We start from the raw sequence: 25,123 nt of genomic DNA, 5'->3' as shown, positions 1-25,123 counted from the left end.
TGTGTTTGTTGAAATAATCTATAATTTTGAAACGTAATAAATACAAAAGTCTTGGCAAAGAACACCTTTTTGTACCTTTTGGCGTAGAAACTCTAGGTCCAATGGGGTCCCAGCACGAACAAGTTGTTCACAAAAATCGCGAAGCGCCTGGTTGAGGTAACTGGTGACCGAAGAGCTGGCGACTTCCTCGTACAACGTATCAGCATTGCGATACAGCGAGGAAATGTCGCCAGTATCCTTGGTACAATGCCTCAAGGGCCTATTTTAGACATTAGCTAGCTTTTAAGTTTAGTCTTACTTTCTTATATAATTATGTAAATATGTTCATGTAAATAAAGATGTTTGTCTAGCCCAACTGTAAACATAACATTTCATAACCTATAATTTACTTATTATCCAAACTGGTCGAAATAAATATGATTTAATTTAATTTGTGAATAAATGAATTTATTTTAAAATAGGTGCTAATAATAATTATACCTAAGCGCTACCCGAAAACAGTATATCTTGATAGTAAAAAAAGTTAGTTTCAATCACATCAAAATTCCAATTATTGTACATGTCAAGCGAATACACGTTGTATAAGGCACTGGTCCCACCGCGAGCTAGTAAGCTATAAGCTATCGGCTATAAAAACGAACAAAAGATAATCACTCCCGTGTAAATAAAAGAGACACGGCGATGTTTATAGTTAGTCGCCCAGCGGTGAACTATCAATATCGCCGTGTCTCTTTTATTTACACGGGAGTGATTATCTTTTGTTCGTTTTTATAGCCGATAGCTCATAGCTAACTAGCTCGCGATGGGACCAGTGCCTAAAGCGAGTCGAGCGCAGCAAGCCCTAGTGTGGCCGTTCGCGAAAATATTGGAAAAGTTACGGTTTTTTTCAGTAAACATTTATTCAAATCGTTGCAGCAGGAACAAACTATTATGTCATCTGTCCATTCGCGGCTTAGCTAAATAATCGACAGATTCGTTTTGGCGTGGCTTATACAATTTTTACATCAATCACGTCAACTACTTAAATAGTAAAATAAATTCTGGAAAAAATATTCGAGGAAACTTCCCTTACTAAAAAACTAAGTCAATCTTATTTTTTTTTTAAATGTGCTGCGATGATTTGTGATGAACAGACAACTATAGAGCCCTTTACTTGCGGGCCGATACTGACGGATCGTATGCCCTAATGGGAATTACTGCAACGTCGGCAACGACATGCAGTTTCTGCAAATAGCAGTCGGGTTTCAGTCCATTTGTCTCAGCCTTAACATAGTTCTACATGTTTTCTGCGTTTTCTTTTTTATTTAGGACATACATAAATAAAATTACCAGAAGTATAGAACCCTCACTTGCCAGATTTATTTAGCGATTTACGAATTTCAATCCCCGTATTCCTGCAATATTATATTAGGTGGTCTTTACTCACATCGCCAGTCCACCGGCTCCGTAAAATCTCACTACATAAATCATAACTTTATTTCCTCTCGCTTCGGAATGCCGACTGCCGTTCTAAGAAGGTGCCTCTGAGATAGCTTGGAGTTCCAAGCGACACCAAACCGCAACGAAGGACCTGAAAATTCAATTAGGTAATCCTATTTGACTGTAATATGATTTCTTCATATATATTTAATTTAATGAGGTAATTGCTTAATAAGTTTGCCATGCGTTGTTTACTGATTAAATTTGAAGTCTTGTAAAATACCGCTATATTTAAAGTGGCAAAATGTGTTTAGCATTCGTGCCTTGAAATACTCGGCAATGCTCAAGATTTTACTTTTTGAAACACTCGCCATGCTCATAGAAATCAATATCGGAGTATTTATCACGAGCGATTAAGCAATAACTTTGCGCCCTTGGGAAACAAACAATTACTTATTTTTATTTATAAATGTAAATAAGGCAATAAAATACTATAATTTTTATTGATCTAGAAATTGAATTTGAAGAGTGGCCACGCAGGTCATCATTGGCCGTGTCAGGTAATAGTTATTTGTTATACAAGGGGGCAAAGTTGTATTTTAACGCCGAGTGTGGAATTGAAAAACGAGCAAGTGAAAGGATTCTATAGTTGAACCACGAGCGCAGCGAGTGGTTCGAGAATAGAATCCTGAACTTGCGAGTTTTTTAACACACGAGAAGTAAAATACATTTGCACCCGAGTGCAACACAAAACTTTTCCCCTCACTATAGCGAGGAAACTACAACGCAAAAAAATGCGTTTATCACTGCTTTCAGTAGTTCTACAGGTGGTAAATCATCTTAATTACTAGATTCACCTACTTTTATCAATTTTAAAGCAGTTAATTTGACTTTATTCAAGGTCAAATTACTTTACCCACTCGTGGATAAAATGCGTTTTTACCCGCTGGTATTAAAGGACAAAACACGTGTTTCCAAGCTAGTGAGGGGAAAACTATATTTCTATGACAATTATCGACGCATTAAAATCTTATTTAGCTCTCACAGGTAACACAAGGCTCATTAAATATCATTTTAGCAGCGTATCCTGCAATTAGCGTTATGAAAACAGCTCGCTAAACAAAAGGAGGGAGCCCCATGAATTTATTGTTAGGTTGGCTAAAGTTATTTAAGTGTTGGCGGAACGGGCGTTATTCACGTGCGAGACGCGGCGCAGAATGCAGCTTCCTACGACAATTTATCATGAATCTTTAATTAAACTTTAGCTGACTGCTCACGGAGACTCATTGTGTCTCACAATAACTACCGAGAATCGATTTTTGGTGTTGCTTTATTGCTGCAATTATTCTGGGTTGATGTTTGTTTGCCAAGGTTTTGTAATATGTAATCCACGGACCACTTAGTACAGATGTAGTGCGAAAAGATTTGCCTTCGTATTTTTACGGAAACGTACGAACATGTCATGCTATTTCAGTCAGTCTCAGTACAAGATGTACTGACATTGACTGAACTAGCATGACAAATACGAACGTTTCCGGAAAAATACGAAGGAAACCCTTTTCGCACTACATCTATATGTTCGTAGCATGTTTCTCAAGGGTCCGCAGTAGATTATCTTGCTGAATTTTAAGATGAAAATGGTTTGTGACTACAAAAAGTTTTAAGAAATCCTGCATTCGACATTATGCGATGGCAGGGTGCTTTAAAATATAAATATAAATATAAATAAATATTATAGGACATTCTTACACAGATTGACTGAGGCCCACGGTAAGCTCAAGAAGGCTTGTGTTGTGGGTACTCAGACAACGATATATTTAATATATAAATACTTATATACATAGAAAACATCCATGACTCAGGAACAAATATCTGCGCTCATCACACAAATAAATGCCCTTACCGGGATTCAAACCCGGGACCGCGGCGCAGCAGGCAGGGTCACTACCGATTGCGCCAGACCGGTCGGCTTTGTCTGACATCGTGGCGCTCACTTTAAAATAAGTACAGGATTTTTTTTATATAATTATAATCCTTGTTTGTCCCCCGCCCAAAATAAAGTGGCATCTATTGCAAAAGAATGAGTATGCTAGTGAATTTAGGGAGCAAGTAGTGACCAAAATGTTAGAGATGGGTGAAATGGAAGGAATGAGTGCGAATGAATGTTGGTTATTAATGGCGGGCTATATTAGAAGTGTGGCAAAGAATGTATTTGGGGAAACAAAAGGAAAGCGTATGATAGATAAAGAAGTATGGTGGTGGAATGAAAGTGTTCAAGAAGTGTTAAGAGAAAAGAAAAAGACGTTTAAAGAATGGCAGATGGTTGAAGATGAGAATGAAACATTAAAAGAAAGTAAGAAAGAGGTGTATAAAGAATGTAAGAAAAGAGCCAAGAGGACAGTTGCAATTTGTAGGGCGGAGGCGCAGGACAATCTGTACCGGTCTTTGGAAAGACCTGAAGGTCAGAAACGACTTTACCAAATTGCAAGGGCTCGAGAAAGGAATGGAAGAGATATTTCGCATGTTAAATGTATAAAAGATGATTCTGGGAAGATTCTGACTGATGATGAAAGCATAAAAGAACGATGGAAGAAATATTTTGAAAAGTTGATGAATGAAGAAAATGAATGGAATGGTGTGCTTCAAAATCCACCATTGAATCTGGGCCTTGTTAGGGAGATTAGTGTGGAAGAAGTGAAAATGGCTGTAAGAAATATGAAGAATGGAAAAGCCGTGGGCCCAGATGGAATACCAGTTGAAGTATGGAAGTTGTTGAGTGCGGATGGATGGAAATGGCTGAGTGTATTCTTCGGTAAGCTGTTGCATGAGGAACGCATACCTGACGAGTGGTGCAGTAGTACGCTGGTACCAATATTTAAAAACAAAGGAGACGTCCAGAATTGCAATAACTATCGAGGAATAAAGCTCATGTCACATACCATGAAGGTCTGGGAGAGGATAATAGAGAGAAGAATGAGAGAAGAGTGTGAAATAACGCAAAATCAATTCGGATTTATGCCCGGTCGAGGTACGACAGATGCCATTTTCGCCTTACGCCAACTGTGCGAAAAGTACAGGCGCGCGCATAAAAATCTGCACATGGTTTTTGTCGACCTGGAAAAAGCTTACGATCGGGTTCCCCGTGAGGTTTTGTGGTGGGCCTTGAAAGAGAAAGGTATGCCTGGGAAGTATGTAGAGCTAATCCGTGCTATGTACAGATCGTCTTGTACGCGTGTTCGATCCGCTGCTGGAACTACTGACAGCATCGGTGTGAATGTGGGTTTGCACCAGGGCTCAGCATTGAGCCCATACCTCTTCGTGCTTATAATGGACGCTCTGACGTCGAACATGCAGGAAGAGGCACCCTGGTGCATGCTCTTTGCCGACGACATCGTGCTTGTCGGAGAAGAGGGACTCGAGGTACAAGGCAGGTTAGCGAAGTGGCAACAGAGGCTGGAAAATGTTGGCTTGAAGATCAGTAGATCCAAAACAGAGTATCTTTACTGTGACTTCGGCGGTCTTTCCGCCCCTGTTGCCATGACACTAGATGGCGAAATATTGCCTACCTGCTCGGATTTCAAGTACCTGGGTTCCCTCATTCAGGGAGATGGCGAGATCGACAGAGCAGTTCAGCACAGGATTAACGCAGGATGGATGAAATGGCGACAGGTTACAGGCACAACCTGCGATCCCCGAATGCCTCTCAGGCTAAGGGGAAAATTTATAAAACAGTTATCCGACCTGTCGTCCTGTATGGAAGTGAGTGCTGGGCCACCAAGACGAATGATGAGAGAAGACTGCATGTGAATGAAATGAGAATGTTGCGATGGATGTGTGGTGTGACAAGACTGGATAGGATTCGGAATGAGTATATAAGAGGAAGCCTGAAAGTAGCGCCAGTGACAGAGAAATTGAGAGCAAGTAGATTAGCATGGTATGGGCATGTAATGCGGAGGGATGAAAGCAATGTTATAAAACGAGTGGTAAATATGAAAGTGGATGGATACAATGGTAGTGGAAGGCCTAAGAAAAGATGGATGGAATGTGTGAACAACGATATGAGAGTGAAAGGTATTAGTATGGAAATGACGGCTGATAGAGAGAAATGGAGGAGGATGATCTGCTGCGCCGACCCCAAATAATGGGAAAAGGGCAAGGGAATGATGATGATAATTATAATCCTTGTCTGCGTCTATAAGTGGCGCTCGTAAACGTACGACGAAGACCGAGCCCTATTTATTTTCATTTAATTTATAATATGATAAATATAAGAAACGTGACGTTGACGTGTCTGTTAACTGGGTACGTAGCCGAATGGCACCAACGCTCATGAAACGAAACGCTCGTAGATATCTATCTCTATCGCTCGTGCGTATTGGCGCGACAGAGCCAGACTACCTTTCGCGGCGTTTCGTTTTCGTTTCGCGTCGCAGTAATGCCATTCGGCTACGGGGCCTGTGGTTGACGCAACATGCTATTAAAGTATTAACTCACCGAAAAACCAACGAGTGATCGATAGGCATGTATCGCATGACTAGGTATGATAGTTATAGGTAAAGGACAAAACAATAAGGTACATGAATGCATAGTCATATATTGATAATTGTCTATAAAGTGTAGGTAGGTATTTACAACAATGTCAACAAATTGTACGATCATCAATACATTGTTTAACAGGAAAATATCTATTGATTGGGCTTTTATAATTCCCCGTTGACATCCACACTGGCGCAATTTTCGTTAAGGGGCCTACAGATTACCAGCCAATCTGCCCGAAGTGACAATCAATGACGCTGTTCAAAATGCAGTATGGCTTTGTCGCGCCACTGCAGAAGAGCGATATGGAGAACTAGCCACGATACGTTTACAAATCGTATGGATTGTGACGTTAGCTAGGTACCCTTTTCGCCGGACAATATCGGCCTGTCAGTTAGTCAGCAATGATACTTTTGCAATTACCTGACAAGCAAAAATCGTCCGGCGAACTCGTAATATGTGGACTCCTTCACGATTAAGTGTATGAGATAGGTGTCCACGGTAAACTAGAAAAGCGACCGTTTAACATAATTTACTATTAGAATCTAGGGGAGTCTATTAATAAATATTGCAGACGCACATTTTTTATTACAAACATGACAAACATCATTTCCTAACATTTACGCCCGTACATATATGTATACCATACACATACATTTACATACATTTTCAAAATTTAAAGCCACCACAAATTTAAATAAAATAGTTATCCTACTACCGTATGTACCTTTAACCTCGTAAGGCCCAATGTACATTACAATGTACATAGTATTGCAATCTAATTTGAACCTTCCATGAACTAAGTAAAGAAGATTTTCCGTTGTTACATTGATTTTTGAAACAAACGAAAATCTTACCAATTTATTTATAGCTAAGGTTCAAATTCAAAATGGGAAAACTAACTATGGTGGGCCTTACGAGGCTATATTCGTAAATTTCATTCACAAAGCCAATGCAAACGCATAATTTGTGAGACAAAGTGTCCCTCCAGTCCGATTCTCCATACAAACATAGTTTTTATTTTTCTCTCAGGATATTGATATTGAATCTATATAAAGCCTCACAGCAAACTAATTGAAAACATGTTTTTAGTATTTGTAAAGTAATACTGAATTGTATATGTATAAAATGAAAATACACGCTCAGAGAGGGAAATAAAACGATTGTATAGAGGATATTTTACTCTTTTCTTAAGTATTGCTTATGCAGAGTACAGATGTAGTACGAAAAGCTTTTCCTTCGTATTTTTCCGAAAACGGTCTTATTTGTCATGCTAGTTCAAACAGTGTCAGTACATCTTGTACTGAGACTGATTGAAATAGCATGACACGTTCGTTTCGTTCATACGTTTCCGTAAGAATAACATGGAAAATCTTTTCACATTCTATCTGTAGGATATCTTTTAATTTTTTTTTATTGGATGACAACATAAACTTAAAAAAAATCATAATTGAAAACTCAATTGCAATTTAGCATATATACCTACTAAGTGATAACAGATAAATTTTATACTTTATTTACTGAAAAAGTTTCGATTATTTCATGCCTTCAAGGATCTCATTTTAGTAATAAAACCTGTAAGTACTTTCATAATTTAAGTACAGTACCTACGTCAAAATGCGTTCAAGGCACTAATCGATATAAATATTTTAATACGTTAGTTTACGTCGTTGCAATCTTATAACAAAATAAAATCATTTACGCAGTACCTTTATATTTTTATACAATTTAGAAAATTACGTATACAATGACATTCTAGAACTACACGTATTAATTTTATTTAGCATGTATTAATTTTACATATCAAATAATTTTCAATTATTTAAAAACAGTTTTTGAATATTACCATTGCGTATCAACATAAATATAATATTTTTATAATGTTTTTTACATAAAATAAAATAATAAACAATACATTTGTTTCAACTCTCATAAAGACAGTTATTTTACTAAGCACAAAATATTCAATCGCCTTACCTAAATTGTTTACATTTTGCGATATTGGAAGCTGCCAAAGATTTCAAAAGTAAAGATAGGTTCGTTCCCGAAATTCGCAAATATTTTTTCCATGTGACGAAGAGTTCAAATCACGCGCCCCTGCGACCATTCGTATACTATTTAAATCGCTTTTGTCACTTAAACCAGATGCGTGAGAATTTGTCCATATCTTCGGGCTTAAACCTCCCTTATGAGATCTGCGGAGATATTATTTTTTCCAGTTTTCTTTAAAATGTACAGTCTCGCTCGCAAACGTTTCTACTTAATAAAAATATGTAAGATACTAATGTAACTATACCCACCCAGCAGCTTCCAAAATTGCGTGATACGTCAACATTATCATCGGCATATGAGGCTCTCTTCCCTCGCCGCGCAGGCGCCGTGCGGCGGCGCGAGGAACAGCTTGCCGTTCGCGCATGCGCACAGCTGGTAGATGTTCTGGTGGTGCGGGTCGTGCGAGTGCGCCGAGGAGGGCGGCAGCGGTAACGCTGACTTTAGCTTCGGCATGTATATACTTGGGGCGTCTAAACGGATCTGTAAGGAGATATAAGATTACAATTGCAAACTTACATACGATTAAGTTGCTGTTTACTATGAAAGATGGTGGCTTCTTCATATTTCAGAGATTATGGGCGGCTTAATGTCTATATCTTTCTTTTGATTTGTCAAAGAACTTTTGGCAAAGTGCTATTAAAGAAGTGTGTTGTAAAACTGCCTTCTAAGTATATACCGTCAAGAGGAACGTTTATGCAAGTCTGTTGAAACTCATCAATGAAAGTTATGGTTCGGAATTCTAGCATAAAACTTTTGTCTACATTGATGACATTTGAACAAAATATTTCTTTGCGAGTTCATATTCTTGAACAAGTTGGTGCTGTTCTGGTATAGACTGTCAAGAACGGGGAGATGCAATCCATTTTTTAGAACGAAAACAAGATAAAAAGGAGTGTACAGTTTCTAACGGGTCGGCAACGCGCATGTTGCAGTTGCAGGTTGCAGGCGTCCATAGGTTACGGTGACCACTTTTCATCAGGCGGACCGTATACCTGTTTGCCACCGACGTGGTATAAAAAAAATATCACTAATACAATAATATCAATAAAAAAATAATATCACGAAACTTAAGACCTTAGAACACGAAACTTCAGCGCAAGTTTAGTGGTCAAGTGGAGACTTTATAAATCGTAAGTGTAAATACATCAGATGTAAAAGATAGACACTTACAGCGCCCGCAACAGACTTGAGGTGAAATTTGGTAAGGCAGCTGGCGCTGATGTCACCAGCTCGCGACTCCAGCAGAATGCCCTGCGGTGCTTGCATTTCCAGTGACCGGGTCGGGGATTCTAACCTGTAAAAAAGGATTAATAAATTTTTTTTCAAACCACAAACACACTATGGATTTCAACATCTATAACGGTATTGATTTTTTTAATGGAAGTAGGGTCCATTAGACAAAATTTTAAATACTAAGTGTCGGGATGAAATTAAAGCATGTGGACGGAAACTAGTTCAAGTGTCTCCTACAAAAAATTTGGATTTTTTATTTAACTGCTCTCATATTCCAGAGCGATGTTATTGGTTTTTAGTTGGTTACCTTCAATCCATAGTTAAAATGTACTCACGTTAATCTCTTAGACGGTGGTGCTCGCACCAGCGGGGTCTGCGCGGAGGTGTGCAGCGTGGCGCCGGCGGGGCTGGTGATGGTGAGCGTGTCTGCGCCTACCGTCACTGCGTCCTGCCCGACGCCGAATAAAAGTGCGCCCCGGGAGTCACGCACTTCTAATCGGGGTGTGTTTACTTCTAAACGATCCGGACCTAAAATAAAATTGAACTATTTAGTGATGGTGATTTATTTTTTAGTAAGCATCAAATTCAGTGTTAGCTCTTGTGTCATCGGAATAGGAACCGCAACCCTACCAAATCAAGAACAATATCGACAACTCGGCATCCTACGTGTCTCAAAATCAGAAACATGCACTGTGCATGCACCCACACCAGTGTTTGTTTACTGCGGGTAGACAGTGGTCTGGTCAACTTTATTGGGATGACTAATAGCCTAACAGGTAAAGTAAGTAAAACACTTTATTGCACCACTAAAATAAAACAGATAAACATTTTAGATATAAAGGAAATAAGAAGAAGGAAGTATAAAGGTGAACTTATCAGTTAGTTAGTTATCCTAATAGTAAATCTAGTTGTTAATGGAAAGAAAACATGTACCAATCAGATACCTACGTACTTACTTAAAAATAATCGACTCTGCAGCATTCCCTCAGTGTCTCTCGTAGAAACAGTAAAGTTTCTAGACGATTCGATGGCAATAGGCTGCCCTCTCCTCGACTTGATGCTCGAAGCGAAAAGCGAGTCCAGCACCAGAGCTTGTCCTAATAGCTGTAGACCTCCGGGCACTATTCGCAGCTGGCCCATCCCTTCCTAAAATATAATAAACCATTACATCATCGGTTATAAATCTACTCTATTTCAACGTTTATAACTAAACAATATTTAAGTGTTCACTATCTCTATTATTAAATTAAGAATTTAGTTCATGTTCGATCATTGCAGTCATTTTTTCAATTACTTTATCAAATATCATATAAGGTCTAAGGGATAAATGCGTATTTTGAAAATATCTTCTAAACGGAACATTTTAGAACTATTGTAACCCTCTACGTCCGAAGTTTTGTCATCAAACTTTAAATTTATACGTCTATAGTGTTTAGTTGGATTATAAATGAATAGCTCACCGAATTAAAATCCAGAACTTTTAAAACCCAAAGCGTCAACGCGAGGTTAATAATCATCATAAGCATGAGCGCCATGACGAGAATATAAAGGCATTTCTTCCTCCAGCCGTAGATGCCAACTTTGAACTGGCTGTTGTAGCTGTTCCTGATCGAGTCCACCTTTGTGTCCCGCCCATTGTTGTTCAGGATTGGCTCCGGCGTGGTCTTGTCGGCATACGGAATTCTGGAAGGAAATTATTTTTTAAAACAAAGAAGTTAAAACGAAGCTCCGAATGATTTAGATAGGTTGCGATCTTTAGATTCATTGAACTCGAATGGAAAATGAGCTTTTGCATGTACAGTCAACATCGATATTATACTTTTGAAGCATACTGTAATAGATTATATTGACATGAGTATCAAATACATATCAGTTATTAAACAATATATTGCTGTAATATATGTGTAGCAGTGTTCTATTATACAAAACAAAAGTACATTGGAATGCGCGCCGTTATTCTTTCTCCATATTTATTTTCTTAAAGTTTCACTTGCCTTCTCACATTTTGTTATAAATAGTTAATTATTTACTACCAAATATTTTCAGGTAGAAAACCGCAGATTGTATACATAATGATTATAGCATTTCGGGCTCATCGAATAACCTTTGACATAGTTAAAACGAGAGCTTATACAGACCGGGCTATTTTGAACTCCATCATTTTACTATAAAAAAAACACGATATTATTTCATCCCAACACCAGCTTATGCGATTTAAGATGATTGAAGCTACTTTTAATGGCCCAAATCTGTTTGTAGGCTTTCAGTCTGTAGGACCTGAATGAATCACATTTTTGATGACGATTTTGTATCATCCGTAATTATCGGTATAAGTCCTACAATATTTCACTCGTGAATCAAGTAACTTGAACTCTTTTTCAATAAATATTCCACATTCAAAAAACTTGTCTCTTGGACGGACATCATTGATTTATATGAAACAAATATGGAATAAGCTTTAATTTGATATTGTAGGTAGTATACGATTAAGTAAATAACTTTTTTTAATCGTAGAGGGTGCAGGCCGAGGTTTAAGCAGACCGAAAAGGAAATGGCGGGATGACTTGGACGCATTCTATCCACGCTGGTAGGATTACGCACGTGATAGCGTTGAGCGGAAGAAGCATTTATTTCCTACCAATCGATTTAGAAATTTTCAATATTTCAATGCTATCAGACGTTTAGTCCAGTATAAAATGAGGTAGAAGTGGATCAACAATTAAAGTCCGTGACTGTACCTATTTTTTTCTTCATTGTAATGTTTGTGTGTTGCATCTATGTTGCCTTAAATAAAGTGATTTATTATTTTCTACTAGATTAGACGCGTGAGGTACGTAAAATATACGTTAGTAAAACATCCCATTACGTAAACCGTACGCCTAGAACACTATTATTACGCTACTAACCATTTAGTATGCATTTACAAAATAAAACCCGTTGATAATTACATCTGTTTTACATTTGCAATTGATTGGACAAACTAGCGACGCGCTCGTTGTGACCCGCCCGTATTTTCGACATTAAACCAGCCTGTTTTTACTCCTCTACAAATAAAATGGCATTTTATATTCATGAATTTTATACTACCTTTTCGATAAAACTCAGTTTATAGCCTTTAACGGTATTGTTAAGCTCTCATATTACTATGCTTGAGGTACGTATTGAATTTTGTGGGATTATAAGGGCATTAGACTCTGTGAATAATAAGTTTTAGGTACAGGGGATCGATTTTTGAATTTCGAGCGCTCAAATTCGCCGTTCGAAAGTCTGTGGAAAACGACGTAATGCTATTTTTGAAAAAGGACGGCTTGTAATTTTGAAACTAGTGGTAATGACCACTCGTTTTCGATTCTGTTAGTAGAATTTAAATCGCTAGTAGGGGAGATATTATTGAACGAATTTCACGAAACCGAATGGCCGAGAGTCAAAAATCGGCCCCCTGCTTATTGATGTTATTCGTGACATGATATTTCTTCAAACTTGCCGATGTCCAATTCGTAAAACAAAATGTTTGTTATGTTGAGCTTGTGATAGCAATGAAGAGGCTGTTACATCTATACTATCTTTCCCTTCCTTAGATTTGATGAATGACACTGTTGTTTGTTTCTTTATGAATATAAACCTTTTGTATGTATGTGTGTATGTTTATGTATGTTTATGGTTATACTTATTTATGTATGTCTATTTGAATGAGTGTTTTGTGTTGTTTGGTTGTATTTAAATTCTACTTCTCATATTTCTTAGAGCCACCTACCATATATTCTGATTATATTAACTCCAGTACCCAAAGGTTGTCTGGAAGAGATCGCTCTTAAGCGATAAGACCGCCTGTTGTTACCTCTGTTTAATTTGTTTTGTTTCTTGTGTATTACTTGTAAACTATGTGAGGTGTGCAATAAAGAGTATTGTATTGTATTGTATTGTATCTATACATATTTACTAGTTTTTTCCGGCGACTTCGCTCGTGTTACAAAGAGACAAAAAGGAGCCTAAGTCAGACTCCATCCCTTCAACTATCTCCACTTAAAAAATCACGTCAATTTGTCGCTCCGTTTTGGTGTGAAAGACGGACAAACAAACAGCCTGCCACACACACTTTCCTATTTATAATATTAGTATGGATATACAGCTAGTATTAAATACTAAGCATCTTTGTCATTGTCAGGCGTTACAGCGAAAACTCCATTGTAGCGAACTTGCATGGACGTCTCAATATTCTCGCCAGAATACATGTTTCAACGAGACGTGTACAAAAGCGTCCTATCTAGTATTCGTGAAACTGGCCAGCATCAACGACGGACGAGGGTCATAAATTTACAAGGATTCTGTACGACACGAGCATTGCTCTATGAAAAATACTAGGTTGCATTTAGACCGCGGAGTGTAAGCAGTATTCGTGCATTTTATGCGGCTCGCGGCAGACTGACCCGCCGGTGTAAATCCACCATTCGTTCGGCGGGTACATCAATTTGGAGTACGCTACCTGTGTCGTCTACGGACCGGATCGGAGTTTATAGGTGACATTTCACCACATCAGCTCGCGAAGCATCTCTTCTCTACATATATGTTTATTTATGTGTATATTTATTTCAAAAACAGATAAGAACGTTAAATATTATGGCTAAAGAATTTGCTACACCTATGGCAAAAAGAGCGGCCCGGCCTGATGACATGCAGACACTATTGTCATTTGGTGCTCATCAGGTTGAATACTATTAACATTAAAAATACTTTTCCCCTCACTAGCTCGGAAACACGTGTTTTGTTCTTTAATACCAGCGGGTAAAAACGCATTTTATCCACTAGTTGGTAAAGTAATTTGACCTTGAATAAAGTCAAATTAACTGCTTTAAAATTGATAAAAGTAGGTAAATCTAGTAATAAAGATGATTTACCACCTGTGGAACTACTGGAAGCAGTGATAAACGCATTTTTTGCATTATAGTTTCCTCGCTGTAGTGAGGGGAAAAGTTTTGTGTTACACTCGGGTGCAAGTGTATTTTACTTCTCGTGTGTTAAAAAACTCGCAAGTTCAGGATTCTATTCTCGAACCTTTCGCTTCGCTCGTGGTTCAACTATAGAATCCTTTCACTTGCTCGTTTTTCAATTCCACACTCGGCGTTAAAATACAACTTTGCCCCCTTGTATAACAAATAACTATTTCACTTACAGCATTATTTTCCGGATAAGAAAACATTTATCTTTATAAAACTTCTAAAAATCTCTTATTTATGTAGGTAAAAGACTGTTCCAAGTGTTTAAGTTACCTAAATACCGACCTAATCCTCATCTTGAGAAAAGTCTTACCTATTACCCACTTCTTTGGCTGTTTAATAGACTTTGTTCGGTGTTATTCCAGCTCAGCTGCTTGTTCAAATACAAACATTACAAGAGTCGTGGCGTGGATCGCGGAGGATTTGGCTAATGCTGATACAATAAGGGCCCCTATCCGATTCAGTGTACATAATAATAAATAAATAAGCCCTAACCACCGGCAGCTTGGGCCCTGCCCCACTGCTGGCGGCACCCTAGGTTAGGTTTTTTATAATGTGTTTATATATTTTGTATTGTTTTGTATGTGGTTTTGTATTTTACTTTTATAATCATACATACATACAACATACATACAATCACGCCTGTATCCCATAAAGGGGTAGGCAGAGCACATGAAACTACTAAAGCTTCAGTGCCAAAAAGGGGTTAAAAAAATGAAACTGTGACATTGAGTGACAGGTTGCCAGCCTCTCGCCTACGCCACAATTTAACCCATAACAGTCGCCTTCTACGACACCCACGGGAAGAAAGGGGTGGTGAAATTCGTAACCCGTCACCAGATAATCATATTATAAAAAAACCTAGTAAGGTGAAGAGAATAATAAATAAAAAAAGATTTAGTCTAGATACAAGTAGGTAAATTATTCTAGTTTCTGTGAAGATTTTGAGTATATAAAATAGTCTCTCATTTCATTTCTAAAAAAATTTTGTCATTTAAAAAACTCATTAAAAATAGTCTTTCTGTATCTCTAAAGGAAATTAATAGTTATTTGTTTTACAAGGGGGCAAAGCTGATGTTTAATCGCACGTGCCAATATTGAAGCCCTAGCAAGCGAAAGATTCCAATATTGAACCGCGAGCGTAGCGAGTGGTTCGAAAAGTGGAATCTTGAGCGTTGCGAGGGTTTCGAGGCACGAAGACTAAACAAACTTTGCCGCCGAGTGAAGCACACAATTTTTCACCACACCAACACAAACAAAATACTGACTATAAAACATCAAACTAAATCAAATCTATCAATTTGTTCAATATTTATAATTCAAATTTCTACCAGCCAGCTCATCAAGATATCAAGTTAAAATTTGTATGAAATTACTTTGCACTCTTGTGGATAAAATGCAATTTTGCTATATGTTTTCAAATAGCAAAGTAAGCCTTATCAGTTGGTGTGGTGGAAATATTTTTACTCATAAGATAAAAATACAAGACTCCAAATTACTGCCGAGATGCAGGTGAAAAATAAAGTATTAGAACATTAAATTGAAATAAAATCTGTGGGAGAGCGTTCAGTGCCTTTATCTCTCGGTCCAGGCTCTCGACACGTTTAGGGGGTTTATGTGGCATTACAAACCAATTACATCAATAATACTAGGTTCTTCCTCCTCGGGGGCGCTTCAGACAGGTTGCGACGAACGTAGCGCTATTTATTGTTTAAAATATATGTAAGTAGTAAGTAGACGACTGTGTGGTGACCAAAGACATATGTAACTCTGTATAGACGGATAAAGTCTAAAAAAAACGTACCTCAAAGCCATAGAGAAAAAGGTACGGTGGCCTAGATGGCGTTACACCTTTGGGGAACGCTCAGCTAGATGGCGCTAATATTAATATTTAACAATACATATCTAGCTAAGAATATGGGTCAAATTATCAAAACTGAGGTTCAAAAGTTCTAAGCTTGTGTCGAGTGATGGCAGTCTAATGCACTATGATTACACATTTTACTTTGACAGTAACTCTCTATAATACTCGATCCTCTTGGGTGGTGACGGACTAAAAATTTCACCACCCCATTTTCTTGTGGGTATCATAAAATAGAAGCCAAATCGGGGGTAGGGGTCAATTTCGGTGTAGGACATGGACTGGCAAATCTCAATGCTATATCACAATTTCGTTTTCTTGAGCTGAGAGTAGCACTAAAACTTGAGCAGTCTCATGTCTTCAGACTACCTTCCTTGTTCTTCTGAGAATACAGTCGTGAGTTTATGACTGTGTAAGAAAACGTTACGTATTAGGAATGCGAGACCATAACATTAAATACATAATAGAGATAAAAGGTAGAAATGGGGTGGAATCTAATAAATTGTCGGTGCGGAAGCGCAAACGATGTACGTGTAGACAGGCACGTACCCGCGGCGGCGGAGGAGCGGCCCGCGCGCTGCCAGCGCCGCAAATGAGCCTTATTAATCATCCTCATCACCGTGCCCTGACTTCTGAGCTTCCTCTGTGCCCAGATTCTCATTAATAAGGCTGTCTTTTCCTGTTTGATGTGGTGTTTTGAAATCAAGTCTTAGGTCTAATCTTGATCAACTGTTCAACCGTAATCATGGTGACAAAAACGCATTTTGATTCAGTTGAGTATAATGTAGTATATACCCGGGTATAATCATTACTTGCTAAAAATACGTAGAAACTATTTTTTTTTTTGCTTGTTAGGTATTTTATCTAATTGCAATAGGATACCTTTCACCCCGAATAGACTAAGAAAATGGTTATACAGATCTAGCCTAAGAAAATGATTATTCAGATCTAGACTTATATTGACCGGGATATAGACCGTGATTACCTTGAAGGAGGGTAGATCGCGCGCTGTCTATGCAACTTTAACATCCACCCGCCTTCGTCAGTTTTCCGTGATCACGATGCATGCAACTGCGTCGAAATATCGGGAGCTCGACAAAAATCAGAAAGGTAATCACGGTCTATATCCCGGTCAATATAAGTCTAATGAAAATAACCGTGAATCATTCAAAACTCTTATTCAGATCTAGCCGCTTTTTGCGAATTCTCCTTTTAAAAGTAGGAATGCCTAGTCAAAATAGTTTAACTGTGTATGTGCTAATTGAGCGTTTCACCACGCGCCGGCTGCCGGAATGCGCTCGCCGCACATTCGTTAGCAATATTCCGCTAACGAACCAAATTAATGGCTATTAAGTTGAATAACGTAGCACTTTGCGTTTCGAATACCATACGCACTCGCACCATACGTAATTCTGCTCAGCTTCTACACTACCAATACTGCACTGAGGCCACTAAGCTGCGGTCATAGCCCGTATCGCTACGCCGTAGAATATAAGATAGGTTTCTCAGTCTGTAGCGAAAGTTACAGCAAAAAGGCTTCATAGAGGCAAAACGAGAATGTGTTGTGATTAGCGCTGAACAACGGTGTCCTGCCGTTTCGCCAAAAAACGTTTCGTCAAATTTCATTTCCCAATAATCATATCGCAATAGTTTCATTTCCCAAAGTATTGTTTGGCAAAGGTATGTTTCGCAATGAATTTGTTTGGTCAAATTATCATTTGGCACAATTTTACTTAGTCAAATTTTATTTAGACAAAACTTTATTTCGCAAACGTTTTTAATGGCAAAACTTATATCCCAAAAACATGTTTGGTCAAAATTTCACATCGCAAATTTCGAAAATATTTAGGCATTTGCATTTTCATTTCTACGGGATTAATTTAATTTACCGAAGACTTTTTTGCCAAATTTAACTAAAAATTGTCAAATGATAATTTCAGTTTTATTCAGTTGGACAAGAAAAGTTTGCTCAACTTTATTTTTGTCAAATTAATTACTGGACAAAATTATTTTGTCAACTATTTTTTGTCAAAAAATGTTTCTACAAATTACACCATGCAAAACCACGTTTGACAATAAATATTACAAGGCATAAATGTAATGTAATAATTTTATTAGTATTGTAACAGAAAACTCGTGTGCGACAGGGTCAGTTTAGGTGCGACGACGAGCGAAGCGAGGAGGAGCGTGTTAGGTTGACAGTGAGCAAACCGGAAATGGCTTTTTAAAGTAATTAAAAATTAATAGAACATAATGGTTTTGAAAACATAAGGTTTCTTTTTAATAAAATGTATCTGGACATGTAAATGAAAATGTCATCCTTGACATTTGCAGCAGGAGGAAAAAAAGTACGACATACACATTATTTCACACAAATCTTGGACACAAAATGTAAAATCAACAAACTAATTTCTAGTGCGCCATTTAATTACAATATATTGGGAAATGGAAATTTTGCCTAACAATACATTTGACTAAATAATATTTGGTAAAATGAAATTTGACCAAGTAAATATTTTGGGAAACAAATATTTGCCAAAAAAAGTTTTGCTAAATGTCAATTTGCGATAAGTTGTTTTGCCAAACGTTTATTTGGGAAATGATAATTTGGGAATAATAGTTAGGAATGTGAAACTTTGGGAAACGTTTTTTGGCGAATCGTCAGTAAACCCTGAACAACTTATACTTACTTATCTCACTAAATTTAAATCGGTGACGTCATGACTCATTGAGATTTTTAAAATATAACCGAGTTTTAATGAATGTCATTTTGCAGGCGGTAAGTAATATACTCATACTCGTACATATTATATTGAATGCCACACATTTATTTCCTCTGTCACATAAGCTGTAAAGTGCACAGATAATTACCTACTGCGAAATTAGAACTACGCAACAAATACAAAGGAAACAAACTATTAAGATTTTCAAGCATGACTTCAAGTCTGAACATTTGAACATCCTAAGAACAAATTAAATTATTTTCTTAGTAAATATTTTAATTTTTCTGAACATTTTGTCCGATATTTACAGAGGCATTAGTGGGCCAGAGTTTCCGATCACTGCATAGATAACAACCCTCTTGACAACAACGAGATATTAATTGTTCGAAATCAACTGATAATGGATTGATATTAACGTTATTTAACTAAACAAAGGTTGTCACGGTATTCCCAATTTATCGGTGGAAAAGTGAAACGAACGCAGACGGCGGAAACAAGAAAATCCAGAGTATTCCAAGTGTCAACCTGAAATAAGCTGCATAAGCTCATGCGATGGGAGAGCCATAAATTAAGTTTTCAATTTGCCAATGACGTATGGCAAAGATGGTGGGGGAAAGAGGGCCGTGTAAATTCGCATCTATTTTGTAGCGGGTCGGTATAATATTTGGTTAGTGAGTGTTTGGGTCCCAAGTCGGGGCGGGTTGCATGTAGTAAATGCAACGCAGCGCTCCATTATGTGGCCCATAAATCAAGTGCATTGAAATCGCCTTCCTCCTTCGTGTCGGTGAGCCATCGCCGAGCGGCGGATATTTGAGCCAATGCACTGCCGAACTGACTACAGTTCCCGACTGCCTACACGGACGCTGCTCGTGTATTTGCTACGGGCCCATTTGGTACTGCAGCGTTATTTTGGGTAATTGTCCTTTTGAATGACGTTATGATGACGACACTTATACATTTCTCATACATGTATTTTCTCGCTATTGTCTTGATACGCGTATAAAGTGTCAAAATAAATAGGTAAATAAAAAAAGCAATATGCAATAATAACATCCAATAACCTAACCACAAAATTAAAATTTTGAAAAACACCCCGACTGCGACATAGTAGACCGATTTTCATGAAACATGGCTAAGAACACTCCCGACCAACTCGGCTTTCAGACAAAAAAACTAAATCTAAATCGGTTCCGTTCAGGAGCTACGATGCCACAGACAGACATACACACAGATAGACAGACAAACAGACAGACAGACAGACACGTCAAACTTATAACACCCCGTCGTTTTTGCGTCGGGGGTTAATAACATAAAACAAGGATTGACACGAACGAATCACGTCGTCAAAGTTTTTTATACTGGTAATAACTCATCATTTGTTTTGTCTCCACTGTATTTTTTGATGAGGTATGCAAATAAAGAGTATTATTTCTATCTATAACTGTGTTATTGTTTGCTTCGCTTATCTATCGCATTAGCCTAACCTGTAAAGATAGATTTAAGTTGGTTTACCAATAAAATAAAATATTTCGGTACAATTGTTTATTGCTTAAAGTAGCAAAAACCTAACCCTTATGTTTTGGTCCGTCCGTCCATCTGTCTATTTTTGTCTAGAAAATTATATTTGACGACCGGTCTAACGTAGTCAGTAGGTATAGGGACCCTGTTTGCTAAATCGATGGTCCTGGGTTCGAATCCCGGTAAGGGCATTTATTTGTGTGATGAACAGTATGAACACCGATGTTCCTGAATCATGGATGTTATCCATGTATAATACACAAATAACCTTAACGAATCGAGTAAAACTATGAGACATCAGTTTACATGAATAGAGCACTAGGTGAGACCCTGTGGTGTGAGTGTGTGGCGCAGTAGGCTCGCGGTGTCATGTTCGGATTAATACCTCGCCTGGGAGACATGATCGCCCAGCTCAGCGAAACGTCAAAGGGAAATTGAAAATTAATTTATGCTTCCAAAATTTCATGTAAAGCCACTAGAGATAGAGATTATATTATAAAACTCTCTCGTACATTGAGAGTACGCCTTCTTGAACAACAAAGGGAATAATAAACTTGCAATAAGTTTATTTAACGTAACAGTTGGCCAGTAAGTATTTAGTATAAGCAGCGATCGGTCTCTTCTTTGCCTTAATAATTTGTGTGATTTGCACATTTGTTACAAGCCGTGAGTATTTTTGTTATATTATATTTTAGAGGAAGGTATCATATTAATATCGTTGTTTGAGCGCTCAAATCACAAACCGAACTTGAACTTCAAACTAAGAAATAAATCGAATTAGTTTGTGACACTTCTGGAGCTTACTAAAGACCTCACACGACTGGAAAGTTTAACAGTTGAAACTCGCAAGAACATGTGTAAATGTATCAGAAGTGTGGCTGTAACGCACTCGCGGGAGAAAGAGTCGTAAATAGTCTCGACGCTCACTTATAAATTAGGATCATAAAGCAGTTGCCGAACTTTGTTGGCGGCACGACGGCCATAAAACAACGCTTACGTCTCCGAGGGGACCCGCGGCGCTGTCTCGCTGCGATCTTTCAATTACGAAAAATCCGACTGAATGCATATAGCGCGCAATTAATCTGTGGGAAACGAGAAAGCAAATGAGCCGACTTGAGTGATTTGGAACTCGATATGAATAGTCTAGGTAAGTATTACCATGAGTTTTGAAAACGTAGATACGTATTATTTTTGGTGCTGAAAAATGGCTTTTCCGTGATCATGATACATGCAACTGCGTAGAAATATCGAGAGCTCGACAAAATTAAAAAGTTAATCACGGTCACTAACTGAAAAAAGCCGTTAGAGAGCCTAGCCAACATCAGAATCCCTTACGCTCCGTAGCGTATCATAGTTTGTATTGGCGTGAGCATTTCGATCGTCACATAATAGCGTCATTTCTCATTTTGGCGAGGCCGGCTGGGTATCTCAGGCTAAACGAGCAATTTTTGATGCTCCTCCAGTACAGACGATACGCAATTAGTTCTGACGTTCCAATACAGAAAACCGATAGAGAGAGAGAGAAAAGTACTATATGGAGCGTGTACGATTGCACGTTTGGATACTTTGGATAGAAGGCCTCTTCAATTTCTTCATACAATGAATGGCACTTTTGGGACATTCTTGCTATCGTTAATAAAAACTCGCAACAAGTACTGTTCACATCGAGTTCCAAGTTGTTCAAGTCGGCTCATTTGCCTGCTCGTTTCGAGCCGGCTCCAGCTGTTTGGACAGATAACAGTCGTAGTGCTTTTGCGTGTTTAGACAAAAACCTACGCTCTATTTTACACCACACGACACTTGTGATACCTATCACTGAATTAACCTATTTATAGGCTTACCCACATAATCGTGTTTCTAATTCTAGACGTAACGACTGCGATAGCTTGTAAATCCTTTTACATAAAACAATTGAGTATTGTACGGAATTCTCGGTGCTCGAGTAAACGAACTCCTCATATCTCTTGCACCCTACTGCATTACTATGCTATGAATCATGAATGGTACTACTTGTAATGACAGCATTTTTAAATTACCGAATTACACATTTATATGTAATGCAGATTTCCGGATGCGCGGCACGCGTGAAGGCAGGAGTGTGAATATGAATCAAAATTTCAACAATCCCTGTCAATGTCCGTTTTAATTGCGTTTTATTTCGTCCGTTGCAGTTCATTACATTAGTAGAACCTGAATGATGTAAACATAATTAAACAGATATAAGCTCATGGCGTTTTCCCAGTTCTTTGTTACGAGTCTTTGGATTATGGGGGTTTCCTGGCAACTAGTGCCAAAAATTGGTATAAGTTCAAGATTTTAACACATTCACTACCTGATCTAACACGGATTTACCTGTACCTATGTAGCGAAAATGTGTCGTAGAGGCACTAGAGGCAGAACGACAACGTGTCGTGGATGAAGCTAGGAACACACTACGCGGACGTCCGTCGTAAATCGACCGTGGACGGGAATCTGGACAATGGAAATACACATAACCGTGCAAACTATCGGTCGACGGACGCGGACGTGGCCTTGAGCGCACGGACGTCCGATCGAAATCTGGCTCTCTGGATGTTTTGTTCCGTGCACACTGATAGGTCGCGGTCGCGGTCGTTTTACGACGGACGTCCGCGTAGTATGTTCCTAGCTTGAGGATTCGCGAGCCTCAGACACCCATATCTATAGTTAGAATAGGTACGCCTTTAATTGTTACAATAGTATTACTGGCAATGTAACCCATTTCTCACAAACCATAAAGATTATGATTATGATTATTTATTAACTCTAAACTTAAGTATGTCTGTATACTCGTATACTCGTAGAACGTAATCACACCTCGGACACTGGCGATCAAATATATGAAAGAGGCGCGTTCCTAGCACACACTCGAAGCTCGTGTAGGTAAACGCGTATCATTCTTGTATGAGTGGGATATGACAGGTCAACTGTTCGCGTTTTTGACAGGCGGTAACTGTGAGGTAACCGAGAGGGGGTGAGAGGCACTTTCAGCGGGGAGCGGGAGTGGCCATCGAAACTCGAATAACACTTTTTTCACACACGCATTGAAACATACAATTTCCAGATTCCGTAAGATTTAACTCGCACAGATTCTTTGATAACTGCCATAGTTTTTATGGCAGATGTGCCGAGTTAGCTTGTCATTCAGAGATCGCGAAATGGCTTGGAAGTAACGCGCAAAGGCGAGTCCCCGCAAACACTTTGCTCGCAGCAGTTGGAGTTCAGAACTTGTCCCGCTTGGCCCACTCATAAACTCTACAACGACAACTTACTCACTTTACTTCGCCTCAAATTTAGAGGACAGTATTTGTTTTGAAGGGTACGTATTTGAACCAAGTGTAATTTTTGTTGGATAGTCTTTTGTACATTATCGCGTTGTTTTTTACGTTACTAATAAATAGTCAATTTTGCTCAATAACATGTACTATCAGCTGCAAAAGTGCATAGCAAATTATCAATGAATTCATTCATAACTTCTCCATGCACTTTTGCTGCTGATAGTACAATTAGCGGATTTTATCCTTACGATTTTGGCATTGAATTGATCATCATCTAATAGTAAGCAGTATAAACTTACACAATAATTTCTTGCTAGTGGTTTTATAAGATGTCGCGATTGAGATACGCGGACTTTAAATAAAAATAAATAAAATGCTTTGTTATTTCGACATCTCCGTTCTGCATCGGAGCTAAACTGTCGAAATAGTCATTTTTCTACAAAGTGCCCATGAGGAAAGGGAATAATTTGAATTGCGTATTCCGATCCCATTTTAAGACTTAAATGCGATATACAACTTTTCTGGATTTCGCCTAGTTTCAGAGTTATTACCAAATGTTTTTTTTTCTTGTTGTTACTCAGTACCTCTACAATAGGCTTTTTTAACGGCGTTCATGTCATTATGGAGAATAGTGTCACTATCCTCATTGATAGATATCAATAATTTTTCAGAAAAAAAAACCGTCGCCTTTCGGGTTCTGGTGAAAGCTACTTGCGAATGTTGGATTATGTAGAAATGTGTAAGTATTTTTTAAAACTGCTTTTAATGCTTTAATTATTAGATGGCAACACAAATGAATATACGTATAACGTTAAGGTTTGAGGAGTTTCCTCAATTCCTCATGAATCCGATTATATTATAAGAAATCGAAGCTTGACAAACTTTGACTTGAAAACTCAATATGCTTAACAAACATAACTAAATAAATATCACTGTTCTGAACTTAAATGCATGCTTTTCTTACAAAAATACCAAAGTCACTATGAGTGTGCCGTTCAGATTTGAGGAGTTCGGTTCTGACTATCATCAGCAGTTCCACTGCACCAAATGTCACTGTTCTGGACGTAAGTGCATGCTGTTCTTATAAAAATACCAAAGTCACTATAAGCGTGCCGTTCAGATTTGAGGAGTTCGGTTCTGACCATCATCAGCAGTTCCACTGTACCAAATGTCACTGTTCTAGACGTAAGCGCATGCTGTTCTTATAAAAATGGCAAAGTCACTATAAGCGTGCCGTTCAGATTTGAGGAGTTTGGTTCTGGCCATCATCAGCAGTTCCACTGCTCCAAATGTCACTGTTCTGGACGAAAGTGCATGCTGTTCTTATAAAAATACCAAAGTCACTATAAGCGGGCCGTTCAGATTTGAGAAATTCGGTTCTGACCATCATCAGCAATTCCACTGCACCAAATGTCACTGTTCTGGACGAAAGTGCATGCTGTTCTTATAAAAATACCAAAGTCAGTATAAGCGTGCCGTTCAGATTTGAAG

The 25,123-nt window shown here is 38.3% G+C and overlaps 2 protein-coding genes across 4 annotated transcripts in view; one reads left to right on the top strand and one right to left on the bottom strand.

Annotated features, from left to right (window-relative positions):
• Positions 1-3,594: 3,594 nt before the first annotated feature.
• On the top strand, positions 3,595-6,272 carry LOC125228685. Its single transcript, XM_048133341.1, has 3 exons — positions 3,595-4,284; positions 4,711-5,088; positions 6,228-6,272. The coding sequence occupies exons 1-3, from the start codon at positions 3,595-3,597 to the stop codon at positions 6,270-6,272; spliced, it is 1,113 nt and encodes a 370-aa protein (XP_047989298.1).
• Positions 5,994-25,123, bottom strand: part of LOC125228900 (zeta-sarcoglycan-like) — a 31,072-nt gene continuing 11,942 nt past the window's right edge. For 2 of the 3 annotated variants that reach the window (XM_048133604.1, XM_048133605.1), the window contains exons 3-7: positions 10,701-10,923; positions 10,197-10,386; positions 9,576-9,768; positions 9,178-9,301; positions 5,994-8,487 (exon numbers count right to left, since the gene is read on the bottom strand). In XM_048133604.1, the coding sequence (XP_047989561.1) occupies positions 8,293-8,487; positions 9,178-9,301; positions 9,576-9,768; positions 10,197-10,386; positions 10,701-10,923 (925 nt within the window). In that variant the 3' untranslated portion in view covers positions 5,994-8,292. The remainder of the gene's footprint in view (positions 8,488-9,177; positions 9,302-9,575; positions 9,769-10,196; positions 10,387-10,700; positions 10,924-25,123) is intronic. The other variant, XM_048133606.1, reaches the window with a different exon arrangement.

The sequence above is a fragment of the Leguminivora glycinivorella genome, chromosome 8, assembly GCF_023078275.1.
Source record: "Leguminivora glycinivorella isolate SPB_JAAS2020 chromosome 8, LegGlyc_1.1, whole genome shotgun sequence".
Classification (NCBI taxonomy): Eukaryota; Metazoa; Arthropoda; class Insecta; order Lepidoptera; family Tortricidae; genus Leguminivora; species Leguminivora glycinivorella.
Note: the sequence above shows the minus strand (reverse complement) of the source record. Positions and strands in the feature narration are given on the sequence as shown.